Genomic DNA, 17101 nt, shown 5'->3' on the forward strand with positions numbered 1-17101 from the left:
ATGTTTAACTATAATTACTATACATATGGGTTATTGAATACACTTAATGATACATGTGGTTAAATGAACACACGGAGGTATTAATTAATTAATGAATTTATTGTTGATATATTTCAGTGAGGTGAGTCTGGTGTACAGGTGTTTTGCAGCGGGGACGCGGGGCACTTCCTCCTCCTCGTTCCCCTGGAAAACACCAAAATAGATATTAAAATACACTTCTAATTATACCCTATTAATAGTTCCGGGAGGGCGAAACCAGTGGGAAGTGGGTAGAGGGGAGTTCGGCGGGACTGTTTTATATGTATTTATTCAAGGGTAATATTTATTGATATTTAATGAAGATATTTAGGTGGGTGTATATATTTATTAAGAGGCTTTATATTTGGGAAATGGTTTTATGTACATAGATGTGTATATTTTTGTATATTTGTGTGTGGTATTATATATGGGAAATGGTATGAGCCAATTGAGGGGAGTATAAAGGCTGGTGAATTTAAGTCCATTTGGGGAATACCAAAGTGGAGGCAACATGTGTGACGGGTGTTGTAAAAGAGAAATAAATTGCTTCTGAAAAGCTATCCAGTTGTGGACTGATCCTCATTTCCTCCTTGACCTCTCGGGGATTCTAAAAAGCACTTAGTTAAACCGGTGACGTCAGTGATATTTTTCAGGCCATATAAGGGTTTCCTGGTGGAACGTAGAAGAAGCTCCAGCCAGGTGACCCCGCGCACAGAGTTGCTGTTGAATTTGCCTGCTATAATCACAGACAAGCAAAGCATGCTCCTACTTCTGTTAGTCTGCAAGAACCAGCAGAAAAGTCTTCATGTACTCCCATCATCTGAGGACGTGAAGACCCAGTGGATTCACTTTATCTTTTAGGGGTTTTAGGTGAATTTTGACTGAAATGTCCTCACAGCAACAGTAAAACACACGGGTCAGTAGGCTACAGGATTCACTTCAAACTGAAGCTCAGGATGGATCAGTACCGGATGTCTGGGACCCACCTTCAATCCTGGAAGCTGGAAGTTTGTCATGTTTAAGTTGTTTTAGTTTCTGTTTATTTAGCAGACTGTTTGGTGACTGGTGTGTCTGTCTGCGTTACAGCTATGATGAGTGTGTGTAGATTTGATTACTGGAGTTAGTGAGTGGGCGAGCGAGCAGGGAGAGAGAGAGAGAGATGCTGTGAGCTCAGAGCAGACAGCTGTTGATCAGAGGAGCAATTAACATCTTCTCCTTAACGTTAAGTCCCGACCTCGTAGAGCGATTAAAAGACATTACAACGTGAATACTGGCAGCTTCTGGCTAAATAATACGTAAAAGTTTACTAAAGTCTAAGCTGCTAGGTCTAGCTTTTGATACAGACAACACAAGTTACACTCCAAGTCAAAAGTTCTGTGTAATCCATTTCTTCCTCCATACTTGATAAAGATTATTTATCATTTTACACTGTTTGTAGCTGTTGCCATAACTACACGTTAGAAGATGATGTTACTGTTATACACCTTGATATTATTACATGACAGTATATTCTAACACTGAATCTGTCATGTTTTACAGGTCATCTGAGTGACCTGATGCTCGGCCCTGAACCCACCAGACTCTCCTCAGTCTCTGTATCCATGGAGACCAGGATGACCACTGTGACCTGAGAACTCTATTACTAGCTGACACAACTTCACTCTACAAGAAACCCTTTACGCTGAAGGAGGACATGATCAGGACAGTTTACATACAAGTCATGGCTTTGCTACTTTTGGAATTATGTGTACCCAATTTATAATTCAGTGTTATTATTGTGAATAAAGATGTGTATTTTTAAGGAGGGTTTTTGTCATTTTAAAATTTACTATTAATGATCTTGTGTTGTTAGATAAATATAACATGTTCTTTCACAAAAGCTTTATGTAATTACACTGTTTAAACAGGTGATATGAACAATTAATTTAATTAATGTCATGCAGGTACAGGTAGTAAATAGTGACTGTAAGCAACACAACACATTTCTGTTTCACAGTCAAACTTTATTTGAGTAGACAGAAGACAATATTTATTATACACAGCATTTTGAACGTGAACAATTAACCTGCAGCTTTGACAAACATTTCACAGCATAAATATGGCAATAACTGTCTGACAAGTAAAACCGTTACTCTGAAACATGGACACACTACCCTATAAGTCCTCCCAGTACCTGCTGATACTGTGGTTACTGAGCAGTTTTTACATAAGATCAGTAATTCAACCTTCAGTTATGTTGACAGAGACAGGATAAAGTCTATTTCAGCTACGGTGAGTGTAACGTTATCCGGTTTGTAGTCATGGTAACACAGAGACAGCTTCTACAGTAAATAATATACCATTACTCTGAATACTTTCATACGTTTATCAGGTGTCTTTTACCAGAAATAATGAACTGACTACTGTTTCACATCTTCTATTTTTCACAGCTAATGTTTTCTCCTCCTCTGGGATGATTCTGTCGGTCATTTCTCACAGATGGACCTGTAAAGACAGACGTAAAACAGAGTGTATGTTTACGGTTTACAGAGTTTATGCAGAATGTAAATACTGAGCTAACGTGACAGAGCTAAAAAATAGCATATTTACCGGTGTTACGGTTTATCAGGCGACCCTGTTAACTGGCGACTTTCAGCCGAATGAGTCTGTGGTTGTCGTAGTTACGGCAGCTGTTAAAATCAGGAAGAGAAAAAAATGTCCCTTTCAAGTGGTCCACTGCTGGTTTCACGTACCTAGGTCTAAAAATATCGCCAGATACCCACGACTTATGGAAACTTAACTTTGCCCCTGTACTTACTACAGTGAAACAAGATCTGATTCGGTGGCATGATCTTCTGCTTTCACTTATTGGTCGTGTTAGTCTGATAAAGATGAATGTACTCCCTCGACTTCTATACCCTCTACAAATGTTGCCACTGCGCATCTCCAAAAAAGTTAACAAAGAGATCCTTTTCAAAATGTATCTGGCATGGTAAAAGACCGAGACAAAGGTTAAGTTCTCTGCAGTAGCCTAAAGAAAAAGGTGGTTTAGCGGTACCCAACATGCTCTTTTACAACTGGGCCTGTCACATTCGTACTCTTTGGACTTGGTTACACTCATATCTTAGGCTTGAAACTTGTGTAGACTCTTGGGCTTGCTCTCCTGAGTCCCTGTGGAGCTTGGTGACATGTAGACCTGAAGAAATTAAAATGACCATTAAGAGTAACCCACTGATTATCAACTCTATTAAAGTGTGGCGGGAGATCTCTGAATACATGGATAGACGAGGTGTCAAATCCATGCTTTCTCCAACCTGTAATAATCAGGAATTTCTACCTGGCTTGAGGCTTTCTTTATTTCACTCATGGCGTGACAAAGGGATTCATGAGTTTATCCATGAGCAGAAGGGTTTAAATCACGGATTATCGCTTTTCTATTCTGTACTTTACTCTCATGATAAATATGGCACGACACAATTGTCACGAAAATGGGAGGGTGACCTGGGTAATGAATACAATGAAGAAGACTGGCAGGAGGCAGTGCACCTGGTGCAATCAACCTTCACTTGCAACAGGCTTGCGGAGATTATATAATATACAGTAATATAAAAGGCATTGTTCCAGTAGAGATGGTTCCTGGTCCTCTAAGCAGGACTCAGTCCACAGTAGAAATACAGACTGCAGCTGTTATTCATGTGCAGGTGTTTGTTAAACAGGTAACAGGCTACAGAGAGAAAACACTGCTACTCTGCCACTGAGAATAACTGTGTGTCATGTGGTGTGTGAATTTACCGGGGAACCCAAACGCAGAGTTACAGGCAGAAAGGTAATTTAAAATAAAAGCGAGCTTTAATATATCCATCTGAATAATCCAAACAACAAAAAGGCAGGGTGGGGAACAAAGTACAAAAGAACAAATCCAGCAAACAACAAAAAACCAAACTGAGAACAAAACCAAAAATCACCAACCAGGGAAACACGAGGAACACCAGGATCAGGACAGGAGGTAACAAGTAAAACGGAGGACAAGGAAGACGGGGCTGGAGAGACAACCGAACCGACAAAGACAGAGGGGAACACACAGGCTTAAATACAAGATGGTGATTAAACACAGGTGAAACAAATCAGGGCGGGGCAGACAATCAACAAAGGCGGGAAAACAAACAAAGGTAGGAAGTAAAATCAGACAAGACACAGGAGGAGTGAATTACAAAATAAAACAGGAAACACTGGAATGAGATAATTAAAAGAAACCAAACCCAACACAAAATCACATTAACCAGAGACAATCTTAACTTATAACAAAAGGAAAAAAGTTCATTGCTCTGGCACAGCCAGAACATGACACTGTGTGTCTTTATTAGTATTAGATCAGTTCAGACATAAACAGCTTTAAAAGCCGACTGACAGCTGATCCAGCTGTGATCAGCTGCTGCTGTCATCAGAAACGGACCATGCTTCACGTGACGCTTCACGTGACGCTTCACGTGACACTTCAGAGGAAAGGACGTCTCATGTCTCTAAAAACATATTTCCTCTCTTCCTCTCTCCTCGTGTGTCTTACTCGCCTCCTCCGCTCGCATCTCCCGTGGGCGGGACTAAGTTGCGAGGAGAGGAGTCGAGGAGAGGAATCGAGCAGTATAAATTCAGAAATGGGAAAGGCTTTATATTTCCTTGTTTCCTCCAAGGCCTATTGAAGGAGGCTGGGTCATGCGTCATCAACGCGTCATATCTTTGGGGTACAACACATGAATAGTAAGTTGAACCCCGTTCCAAGACCCATGTCCCAGCCTCCTTCAATAGGCCTTGGTTTCCTCTCTCCTCGCATGGTTTCCTTGCGTCTCTCCATGCTTCCCTGGTGGGAGGGACTAAGACGCAAGGAAAAGATGCAAGTGAGGGAAACGTGGATGCAATTAAGAGAATTGGGATTTACCCTTGATCACAGCTTTTTGTCGACCCCCCAACCCCCCGCTACTGCCGCCTCATCTTATCTACTTTCCAGGTGAGGCGCAGTTCATCTCCAACAAGCCTCATATTTCCTTGTTTCCTCTATCCTCACATCTCTTCCTCACCTCCACCACCTTGGCGGTTTGACCTGATTGGTTTTGGTTGTGACGTTTATTATATCCGACTACTTCCTTTCAAAATAAACTTCGCAGTATATACAAAATAAAAGCAATATGTACGATGTAGAGTAAAGAACAAGACATTACACGACAGCACACGTTGAAGGAATGGCTCCTTTAAAAATGTAAAATAAGTCATTGTGGGTGTTCCTTTTACATAATTGAGGAATGAAGCAGCTATTCAGTATTTTCTTCTTCTTCTTTGGTTTTAAATGGTGGTTGGCATCCAAAAAGTTGCATTACTGCCAACCAGCAGTGGAAGAAAGTACGCAGATCTTTTACTTCAGTAAAAGTACTAATACCACAGTGTAAAAATACTGGTTACAAGTAAAACCCCTGCATTCAACATTTTACTTCAGTATACTTAATAATATACTTATTATTAATATACTTCAAGTACCAAAAGTAAGTACACATTATGCAGAATGTCCCAATTCAGAATAATATATAATATATCACTGGATTATAATGAATGATTTAGATGCATTGATGTGTAAGCATCACTAATGTTACAGCTGGTAAAGGTCGAGCTCATTTCAACTATACTGCTGGGTAGCTTAATCTATGATAATACATCATAATTATTAGTTAATTGTATATTAATAATCTAAATCCGTAAAGAAAATGGTATCTAATATTGTCAAATAAATGTAGTGAAATTAAAAGTACAATATTGAACTAACTTCCATTGAATACTAAATTACAGTCTTGTAAAATAAAATTACCAAAGTAGTTTATTATCTAAAAATTAGGGCAATCGAATATAATATTGAATTGCAATTAATTGCATGATTGTCCATGATTATCACGATTAATCGCAAATTAATCACACATGTTGTATCTGTTCAAAATGTAACTTAAAGGGAGATTTGTCAAGTATTTAATACTCTTATCAACATGAAAGTGGACAAATATGCTGCTTTATGTGAATGTATGTATATATTTATTATTGTAAATCAATTAACAACACAAAACAATGACAGATATTGTCCAGAAACCCTCACAGGTACTGCATTTAGCATAAAACAATATGCTCAGATCATAACATAGAAAAACTACAGCCCAACAGACAACAACAGCTGTCAGTGTGTCAGTGTGCTGACTTGACTATGACTTGCCCCAAACTGCATGTGATTATCATAAAGTGGGCATGTCTGTAAAGGGGAGACTCGTGGGTACCCATACAACCCATTTACATTCCCATATCTGGAGGTCAGAGGTCAAGGGACCCTTTTTGAAAATCCCAAAACATATAGAAATGTCCCTAGAGCATTAACAGAACTAAAAGTACAGATATGCAAAGTAACTAGACACATTTTACAACGTCAGTAAGGCACAGCATAGGCCCTATGGATAACCTTGAAATAAATCAGTAGGCGATAGATATTAGACCATATTGTAGTCCACTCTGGTCGACAACCGTAGGTCACAAGCTCTCTATCGCAGGTCTTCATCGCGACAACACATCGGTAGTTATCCCAAGTAAATGATTATAAAATCTTGAAACCAAACCACAAGAGCTTGAAAAATAATTCACTTTTTTCCCCCAAACTTCAGTGAATCACCTTCAGAGTGAAATTCCACACAGGCTTCAGCAATGGAATTTCTCATTTAAAGATAACAACAAGTAATATAAGTCTCTAAAACAGCCAGCTTTTATAGACATCCATCATCACACTCCACAGTTTCTTTCTTTTGCTTCAGCTTAAATTCAGATCTTCGGAAAGGAATCGATCCACCTTACGCAGAGCATCGATCAGAACTGAGCTGGCTTTTTTTCCCTTAAATCGTACCATGTCGAGCAGTTTTCGTTTTTTATCTGCCTTGTCTTTTGTACTGATTGACTGCATTTCACCATCGTTTATAACGTCAGCTTGAAGGAGTATATCCAGAAGCCTGTCCACATTAGGATCAGACAACCTCTCTACTAACTGCAATCGACGCGAAAACAGCCTCTCTGCAGGGTCCTGTGGTGGGACGCTGCCCTCTGCTGGGGCGTTGTCCTTTGCTGCAACGTTGTCTTCTGGTGGGACGCTGCCCCCTGCTGGGACGCTGTCCTCTGCTCGGACGCTGTCCTCTGCTGGGAAATTCCTCTGAGGAATTTCCATTCTTGGATCTGGGAGATAACCAGGGAAAAGACTTTTGTTTAAAAACCAACAATCAGCTTTAAAGAGCAATTCAACTGAAATGAAACGTCATGTTTTTGTACGGCAACATGTCTGCTCTGTAAATCAGTTGTTCTGTGTTCAAAATCAGAAACCAAAAGGGAGACATTAATATTTAATATTTTTGGGTTTCATGATTCTTCTCTGTGGTGAGTGCATGTTCTCCCCGTGTTGGTGTGGGTTTTCTCCGGCTTCCTCCCTCAGTTCAGAGACATGTACTGGAGGTTAGGTTAAATGACGACTCTAAATTGCCTGTAGGTGTGAATGTGAGTGTGCATGGCTGTCTGTCTGTGTGTGTGTGTCCTGTGATTGACTGGCAACCTGTCCAGGTGTTCCCCGCAAATAACAGCTGGGATGGGGTCCAACCCTGCCGCGGCCCTCTAAGGATAAGCCGTCACAGGTAATGGATGGATGGTTTCATGAAGGAGCTCTCTATTAATCAGTCGGTATACCGCAAGTTCTATTTACATAGATGAAGAACTTGTTTCCTTAAGCTGGGGACACACCGACCCGACATCAGAGAACTAGCGGTGATGAAGGCCGCCTGTTGCGTCGCCTCATGTCGCCTTTGTTTTGGCCGACAAGTCGCACTCGAACACACCGCAAAGACTACAGCCGACAGTCAGTTAGCACGTACGTTATGCTCCTGGTGAGAGGAGATAACTCTCCACACCAGCAGTCGGCAGTAGTCTGTATTCATCATTCTAAAAGGGAAACAGCCAATCACAGTAACTGGTCTTACATTGTTGCTACAACACTAGTTCATATATAACAATAGTTTTTATTGGTCTGAGGTTGCTAATATGGGCAGGGCATAGTGTTACATGAAGCATGTCAGAGAAATTGTATGGTAAGTGATGCCTAACATAATGTCACTCATCACTAATAAGGATGATAAAGCAATTATAACTTAGCCTACAAACAAAGCAAAATGTTATGAGCAATGTTTTGACAGGTTCTTTCAATTAAAAAGTTGAAATAAAAAGAAAAAGAAGATTTTTGTGGGAAAAAAAAGTAGTTTCAGGTACCGGCCCATTTTAGCTTAACCATGTCAGCTAATTTGGGCCCATTTTACCTGAACAGCTGGCCCATTTTACCTGAACAGCTGGCCCATTTTACATGAACAGCTGGCCCATTTTACATGAACAGCTAGCCCATTTTACCTGAACAGCTGGCCCATTTTACATGAACAGCTAGCCCATTTTACATGAACAGCTGGCTCATTTTACATGACAGCTGGCCCATTTTACATGAACTGCTGGCCCATTTTACCTGAACATTGTGTCGTAGCTCAAGAAGGAATTTGCTGATACTGAAACGCTGATGTTGAAACCCTCATAATTCCAAAACAATTTTAATTTTTCGCATTTTTTTAACAAATAAATATTTGCGAGACGAATGCCAATTTATAAAAATATCATTAGATCTCATGCATAGCTTATTTGATGGTCTTATGAATCATTTACTAAAAAGTGTCCCATTTTACCTGACTCCACCCTGGTCGATACCAATACCAGTAAAAAGGTATCAAATATTGATGAATATTTTTCAAATAGACGTGATCTTAACGGCTGGAACAAAAATGGAATTGAGTAACAGTTTTGTTGTACAATGAGGACATGCTCATTTTAAGCTCAGATGTGAATGTACAATAGTTTGATGAATGGGGGAAATTGTTTCAATACTCACATTTGTGACTGTGTCCGTCAGCTCTGATGGACTCATCTATGTCGGTCCTGTAGAGATCAACACAGTCCCAAAAGTTATAGAACAAGTTTAGAATAATTGTCAGTTCTTTGAATTAGCATCAATCTATCAGAATTAAATGCTTATCATCATATCTGCACCATGAAGACTACAACTGACTGCTGACAATCATGTTCTGTACTTACATTAAAGGCAATAACTAGTAATTAGTCAAAAAACAGTACTTTAAAACAGTACTTTTCTATAACCTCTGAGATTTAAATAGCATATTTTTTATCAGTATCTGCTATATTAAGCTCCTGCAGTACTGGCATAATGTCAAAATCAGCAAAGTCTAGGAGGGGCGATGTCGAAGCTCCGAATATGTGTGGTAGCGTTAGTTCATGCTTGGCGGACATTGCTGGCCTGCTAGAGGAGCACAGAGCTAGCATCTCCGCTGATTTTAAAACAGTCTTCGTGGCCCTCGAGGTGAAGCTGAACAACACCCAGGCTGCGGTAATCGAGCACGGTCAAAGTATTGACTCTCTGGAGTCGACTGCTGATCTTCAAGATCAGCGAATCCAAGCGCTGGAGGAGCGATGCACGACCCTAGCCGATAGCAACAACAAGCTAATTGCTAAGACCACAGACCTGGAAGGTCGGAGCCGTAGAAATAGTCCACATTGTTGGTCTCCCGGAGTCTATCGAGTGGCCCCGACCTACGAACTTCTTCTCAGAACTCCTAGTTGAATTGCTTGGCAACCAGGTTCTTCAATCTCCTCCCGAGTTGGAGCGTGCGCACAGGTCACTTGTAGCCAAGCCTCAGACGGGGTCGAGGCCTCGGCCTGTAATTATTCGGCTTCACCGTTAACAAACCAAGGACCTAATTGTCCGCGAAGCAGGTAAGAGGCAAGGCCACCTGCAGTACCGTGGGACACCCGTTCAGATTTTCAAAGACTACACCCTGGAGGTTCTGGAGCAGCGTTCAAAGTACTGAGATGTCATGGCTAAGTTGTACAACTTATGCCTCAGACCGGCACTTCTGTTTCCAGCTCGCCTGCAGATCACGCTGGAAAGCGAAGCTAAGAAGAGTTTCCCTTCAGCTGGGGAGGCTGCGGCCTTCGCGGCTAATTACCGACAGGAGCCGGTGGTCGGCTAGCATAGCCGCTGTGCTGGGCTGGCTGTTTGTGCACTGCCTTGTTTTCGTGCTCTCTGAAGTACTCATGGATCCAACAAGAGCTCAATGAACCACCGTATTGTGAGTACACATGTCTGGGTGTTCTACTAGGGTCGACACGACAGGACACAAGTTTTTCATATGAGAACCTTGTTTTTCTATTAGAGCTACTGCTCCATTGGATATATATACTGGAAAAACAAAGTTTGGAAACTTGTGTTTGGTGGATTATTTCTCTGTTGTTACATTGCTAATTGGCATTGTATTCTACATTGTTGGAAAGCCTGTTTATTTACCTTCGCAATGATGTCCAACTTGTAAGGATCATGCATTTGTGGGATGAGCAGCACAGCTGATTATGTGGGGAGCGCCCAAGAAAAATTTGCCAAAATGCTCCGCCAATGGTAAACAGTGTATTCTCATAAGGCTACCAGGAAGCCTGCAATGACTGCCCTTCACCGTCAGGCCCATTTGCGCTGGTGTCGACAACACAGACAATGGAACCTGAACATGTGTGGGAATGTCATGTTCAGTGATGAGACCAGGTTCTGTCTGCTAAAGCTGGATGGCAGAGTCAAAGTATGGAGACGACGTGGAGAACGCTATGCTGATTGCTGCACCGATGGAGTAACAGCTTTTGGTGGGGGCAGTGTCATGGTGTGGGGCGGCATCTCCCTCACTGGCAAAACAAGGCTTGTCATCATTGAAGGCCATCTCAATGCAGTGAGATATCGGGATGAGATTCTGCAGCCAGTGGCGATCCCATATCTCCACAATCTGGGACCTAACTTCATCCTCCAAGAAACAACGCTCACCCCCACAGAGCCAGGGTTATCACAGACTACCTCCACAATGTGTGAGTAGAGAGAATGGAACGGCCTGCCAAGAGTCCACACCTCAACCCAATTCAACACTTGTGGGATCAGCTTGGGCGTGCTGTACGTGTTAGAGTGACCAACACAACCACGCTGGCTGACCTGCTACGAATCCTGGTTGAGGAATGGAACGCCATCCCACAGCAACGTGTGACCAGGTTGGTGACCAGCATGAGGAGGAGGTGCCAGGCTGTTGTGGCTGCGTATGAATCTTCCACCGCTACTGAGGCTCATGACGGTGTATTAAATTAATAAAGTGTAAAACTGCCAATATGTCTTGTTTGTTCCTTGTTACTGATAGAGAGTTCAATCATCCAATCCACCAAACAACTCACAACAAGAGACAATACTAACAGGAGAATACTATGTTTACCATTGACGGAGCATTTTGGCAAATTTTTCTTTGGCGTTACCCACATAATCAGCTGTGCTCCTTACAAGTTGGACATCATTGCGAAGGTAAATAAACAGGCTTTCCAACGATGTAAAATACAATGCCAATTAGCCTTGTAACAACAGAGAAATAATCCACCAAACACAAGTTTCCGAACTTTGTTTTTCCAGTTTATATATATATATATATATATATATATGTGTATATATGTATATGTTTTTTTGTATGTTGCCCTTTTTTATTTTTTGTTGCTGGCACTCTAGGACCGACCTGGCATCCCTGAAAACATCCGTTGTGTCATGGCTAATGTGGCTGGTGTAGGAGATGGTGGTGGACAGGCAGTGAGGATCATTTCATTAAGTATTGGTGGGTTGAACGCATCCGTGAAACACGCAAAGATTTTTACACATATCAAAAGTTTGAATGCGGACATAATGTTCATCCTGTCGTGCCCTCAATCATATCAGAGGACCAGACGGGATTCATAAGAGGAAGGCACTCTTTCACAAATGTACGAAGGCTTCTCAGCGTCATTCACACTCCACCTTCCCCTACTGAACCAGAGGTGATCATATCTCTCGTCGCTGAGAAAGCCTTCGGCAGGGTGGAGTGGGACTATTTGTTTTCTACACTGCGGCAGTTCAGCTTCAGTGAAGGCCTTGTAGCATTGATCCAGTTACCTTACTCTTCCCCTAAAGCATCGGTATGTACAAACAACCAACGTTCCGAACCCTTCCCCCCATTCCGTGGTACGCGCCAGGGGTGCCTATTTTTGCCGCTCCTGTTCGCAATCACTATTGAACCATTCTCGATTGCTCTAAAGGCAAAAAGTGAGTTTAAAGGCATCCAGAGATAGGGTACAGAACATAAAGTCTCACTATATGCCGACGACCTGCTTCTGTATGTGCGTGACCCCTTGTCTAGTATTCCTCATATCCTTCCACTCCTTGAATCTTTTGGCGTGCCTTCGGGTTATATATTAAACATAAAAAAACAAATGTTTTCCTATTAACCAATTGGCTGCTTATTTACCATCGCCTTCAATACCTTTTAAACTATCTAAGACAGGATTTAAATATCTAGGCATCGCTATCACTGGATCTATCCGCTCGCTACAGGAACAAAACTTTACAGCACTCACAGCGACAGTCAAATTTGATTTACAGAGGTGGAGCTGTCTACCAAAGCAGTAGACGGCTCCACCTCTGTAAATCAAATTTGACTTTAGTGGGAAGGGTACAGATTATCAATATGAACATCTTACCAAGGTATTTGTATATATTTCAGTGTCTTCCTGTCTGTCTACCTAGATCGTTCTTTAACTCTGTTGACAGTATTATATCTTCATTCATCTGGGCCGGTAGGCACGCGAGAATTGGTAGAATCCTGCTACAAAGGAGCAGGTCGCTGGGCGGGCTCGGTTTACCTAACCTCCTTTGTTATTACTGGGCCACCAACTCGCACAAGATCATGCTTTGGTTCATTCTATCTCATGGCAGTTGGTATCAGATTGAGGCTGACTCTTGCACTTCCTCCTCACTTCAAACCTTGGCATGCAGCACCCTGCCCCTCTCCACTTCGCAATACACATCTGACCCAATCGTTATCGGCACAAAATTTGGGCACAGATTAGGCAGCACTTTAGATGGCTTACTCTTCCTCAGGCGACCCCTATTTGCAATAATCATCTGTTTTTGCCAGCCGGAATTGATGCTAGTTTTACCTCACTGGAGAGGAAAGGCATCCACCGCCTGGAAAACTTGTATATAGACAACCTGTTTACCAGCTTCGATCAACTGCGTGTTGCTTTCAGTTTAGGTAGCTCAGATTTTTTCAGATATTTTCAGCTACGTAATTTTGCTAGAATTCACTCTACCAAGTTCCCCCAGATCCCCCCCCCCCCCCCACAGGCGTAGACTTAGTGCTTAAAGCCAGAACCTTACCCAAGGGCCACATCTCCTACTTCTATGACCTCTTATCACAAGCAGATGAGTCTATCATTAACAGGATCAGAACCGACTGGGAGAAGGAACTGCAAATTACCTTTTCAGATAATTCCTCAGAGCTGTCAACTCATCCTCCAGCTGTGCTAGGCTTAGCCTTATACAGTTTAAGGTACTACATAGACTCCATTATAGTAAGGCTAAACTTTCCAAGTTTTACCCAGACAGATTAGATGATAGATGTGATAGGTGCTCACAATCCCCCTGTGATCTGACTCATATGTTCTGGTCGTGCCCTAAATTGGCTCAATTCTGGCAATTGTTTTATGATTTGGTCTCAGAAATCGTAGGGATTAAAATCCCCCCATCCCCTCATGTAGCTATTTTTGGTAGACCTCCAGATGGAATCACTACAACTACTATCCAAACTAACATAATTGCGTTCATCTCCTTAATTGCTTGTAGGAAAATTTTACTTCTTTGGAAATCCAACCTATCACCTTGATTTAAATCTTGGTTACTTAAAGTGGCAGTAGGCAACAATATTTTGGCATAATTTGGCAAAAATTCCATAATAACCTTTCAGCATATTGTAATTCAAGTGATCTGAGAGAAAACTACACCTCTGCACCTCCTCATGGCTCTGTTTACAGGCTTTAGAAAATCTTGCCCGTGACGGCAGACTTTGACCAATCACAGGGCATTTCAGAGAGAGCGTTCCTATTGGCTGTTCCACAAAAGGAGATGCGCGTTCACGTCTGGTCTCTGCAGATAGTGAAAGCCTCGGTCAATGGCGGAACAACCTACTGGAAAGCTTGCTATTCCAGCATTGGCAGCAACTGCCTACACCTCAAAACAACCCAAAAAAAGAAAGACAGACTTTCAAAAAGACAGTCCAAACTGTTGATGTCGTTAGAAGGTAATGTGTAGCTCGCTGCGGTAGCCTCCTCAGATGTAGCGAGCACGTATGAAGCGCGTGCATATGCCCGTTCTCGTGTGGGGGGAGGGGCTTCGGACAGAGAGGGGAGAGCGGAGAGAGGAGAGAGAGGAGAGAGCAGCTCGAGGGGATGCAGGATTTTGCGTTTTCCGGATTTCTACGCACTGCAGCTTTAATGTTCTGTCTCTCCTAAAACTGGAGAAAATTAAATTCACATTGTGAGGTTCCTCCAATAGATTTTACTCTCATTGGAGACCATTGCTTAATTATGTTGATCGGCATCCCCATAGTAGGGTGTCACGATAAAGATGCGTTTAGTACCTACCTTCGGGTTTTGCTGCCTGTCTGCCACTGAGCCCCCCGTATAAGATCCTTGTGCCAGTCTACAGATTTCAATAGTCCTACATGGCGGCCTGAGTGTCAGCAACTACCCCCTTTTTTTCTTTTCTTTTCTTTCCTTTAATACATATTTCGGTCTATGTATTATGGTTTTATTATTATTTTATGTGTATGTATACATATGTACAGTATATGTGTATATATAGGTGTGTGTAGGTACATATATTTCTTTTCTATTTATTTACCATTACTATTATTATTGTTATTTCTTTTATCCATTTATTTATTAATTCTTTGTTTTCCCTTCTCTGGGAGTATTTAATGTAATTCCATGTGTACATTGCCAAATCTTCCATGTGTAACACATTATCTCCATCACTACAAAGAGGAACAGCGGTGGTTAGGAAATATGGGTCTAGAATAACACTGTTTCAAATATGTAAAACACTGATTCCTTTATAGTTGTACTGCTGTACTATACTTTTTGTGCCAATAAAAAATTTGAATATTAGTCTAGATCCAAAACAAAGAAAACACAACTAACTACACTTTTCAATCTACTGTAAATTCACATGTCTGCAAAAACATTGCAACTGACTAAAAAATGTTGCTTTGCATTATAAACTTGCTTTTTGTTGTTTGTGGAAGAATGAAAGAATGCAGAGGAGAAAAGAAACATAGGATGTGCGGGGGCTGCAGTAGCTCAGTCCGACGGCTTGGGAGCCGGAGAGTAGCCGGTTCCTGTCGGGGTGCCCCGGAACCCCAAACTGCTCCCCGGGCACTGTATAGCAGCTGCCCACTGCCCCTAATACTAAGATGGGGTAAATGCAGAAGGTAATTTCACTGTGTGCTGTGCTGTGTACAATGTACTGTGTGACAATAACAATAACACATTTACAGATGAAAAAGAGGAGAAACTGCACTCAGTGGGAAAAATCACTGATTTCTTGTGCTAGGTGAAGCTTCCTCTGCAGTCTCACCCAACAGTGCAGAAACGCTCGATTCCCAGTAGAAATACCTTGAATCCCAGTCTAAGTACCTCTGGTAATTTGGCTGTGAGGGTTCTCATCGTTGTTGCTGCACTAGCAACTCTTAAGCTTTGTTTGCACGCTACGAGCATACACAGAGGCGTTTACGCTCAGCGCGTTGTTCGTTGTAGTATGCTCTGAAACGCCAGGAGGCTTACAAACAAAATATCAACTGGATGAGCAAGAAGTCATCGAGTGGGACCGAAGAGGAAAGGTATGTTGACTGGCAACGGTAGTAAACACTGACGTACGTACCACCAAATATTTCATTTGTGTACTGTAATTATTACTGTCGCTGACTTCCAGGTCTAAATTACTTCCTGTCTCTCGGTGCTTCCCCTCGGGTCGCCACACTTTACATCAGACCTTTTTTAGCTTTAACAAAACGATCTCTCAGATTCTTTCACAGCCTGCAGCAGAAAACCTCTTCTTTCCCCAGTGTGTTGAATATTTCTCTCCAAGTATTTTATGTCATGTGACTGTCCCTGTGGTCATGTGACTGTCCCTGTGGTCTATTAGTGAACAGTTGTAGAGATGTCTGTACAGGCGAAGCTGCTTGGCTAGTCTTCCCTCAAAGGCGTCCATGTTAAAATGAAAAAGTGCAGCACGCGCAGTCGGCACGTAGTTAAAAAAATTCGGAGGTGCACCACAAACCCCCACGACAACTTGCTGAGCCTTTCGCCCGCCACGCGAAAGCCGTGATGACGTAATTTTCTGGCGAACGCACCTCATGCCGGCTTCACTAGGGCAAACATAAAACAGGCTTTACTGGTTGGTTGGGGTGCCCACACAGTGGAGCTGAAGGGATAACCCACGGGAGTAACACATTGACTGTTGAGTTTTTAGTGCAATACTGCTGGAACCAGCATGGACCGACTCCGACCCTCTACTGACCTCAGAGTCTCCAGTCTACAGTTTGGACTCTTCATAAGATCAGACAGCTGCTTCACTTCTGAATCCTTCAGCTTGTTGTCTCTCAGATCCAGCTCTCTCAGATGGGAGGGGTTGGACTTCAGAGCTGAGGCCAGATAATCACAGCTGATCTTTGACAACCTGCAGCCCCTCAATCTGAATTAAAGAATAAATGATGGAGATAAAAATCACTTTACAATCCAATCAGATGTGTTCAGATTTTAAATGTGTAGCTCAACATTACTATGTCCTAATCAATGAGCTTTTCCCTAAAATGAGTAGAGTGACTTTGTCATTGTATTATTGTGGATCATCATAATGTCGGCCTTCTACAGACATCATTCAGATGTCAACACAACATTCATACACCTATTCATGTCAACACACATCAATAACATGCTGCTGATCTCGGTGTTCATCAATGTGTGTGTGCTGAAGGATCAATATCAATGATCAGACATTATTTGTGGAACATGTTGAAACAATCAGAAACCAGAGAAATATTTCTACTTCTTTAACTAA

The 17101-nt window shown here is 42.0% G+C and overlaps 1 protein-coding gene across 1 annotated transcript in view; it reads right to left on the reverse strand.

Moving 5' to 3' along the window:
- Nucleotides 1-6231: 6231 nt before the first annotated feature.
- LOC119480345 (protein NLRC3-like) overlaps nucleotides 6232-17101 on the reverse strand; it is a 36413-nt gene continuing 25543 nt past the window's right edge. Inside the window, exons 8-10 of the mRNA XM_037756517.1 lie at nucleotides 16562-16735; nucleotides 8978-9024; nucleotides 6232-7239 (exon numbers count right to left, since the gene is read on the reverse strand). Of these exons, the coding sequence (XP_037612445.1) occupies nucleotides 6824-7239; nucleotides 8978-9024; nucleotides 16562-16735 (637 nt within the window). The 3' untranslated portion in view covers nucleotides 6232-6823. The remainder of the gene's footprint in view (nucleotides 7240-8977; nucleotides 9025-16561; nucleotides 16736-17101) is intronic.

Source organism: Sebastes umbrosus, chromosome 21, assembly GCF_015220745.1.
Source record: "Sebastes umbrosus isolate fSebUmb1 chromosome 21, fSebUmb1.pri, whole genome shotgun sequence".
Classification (NCBI taxonomy): Eukaryota; Metazoa; Chordata; class Actinopteri; order Perciformes; family Sebastidae; genus Sebastes; species Sebastes umbrosus.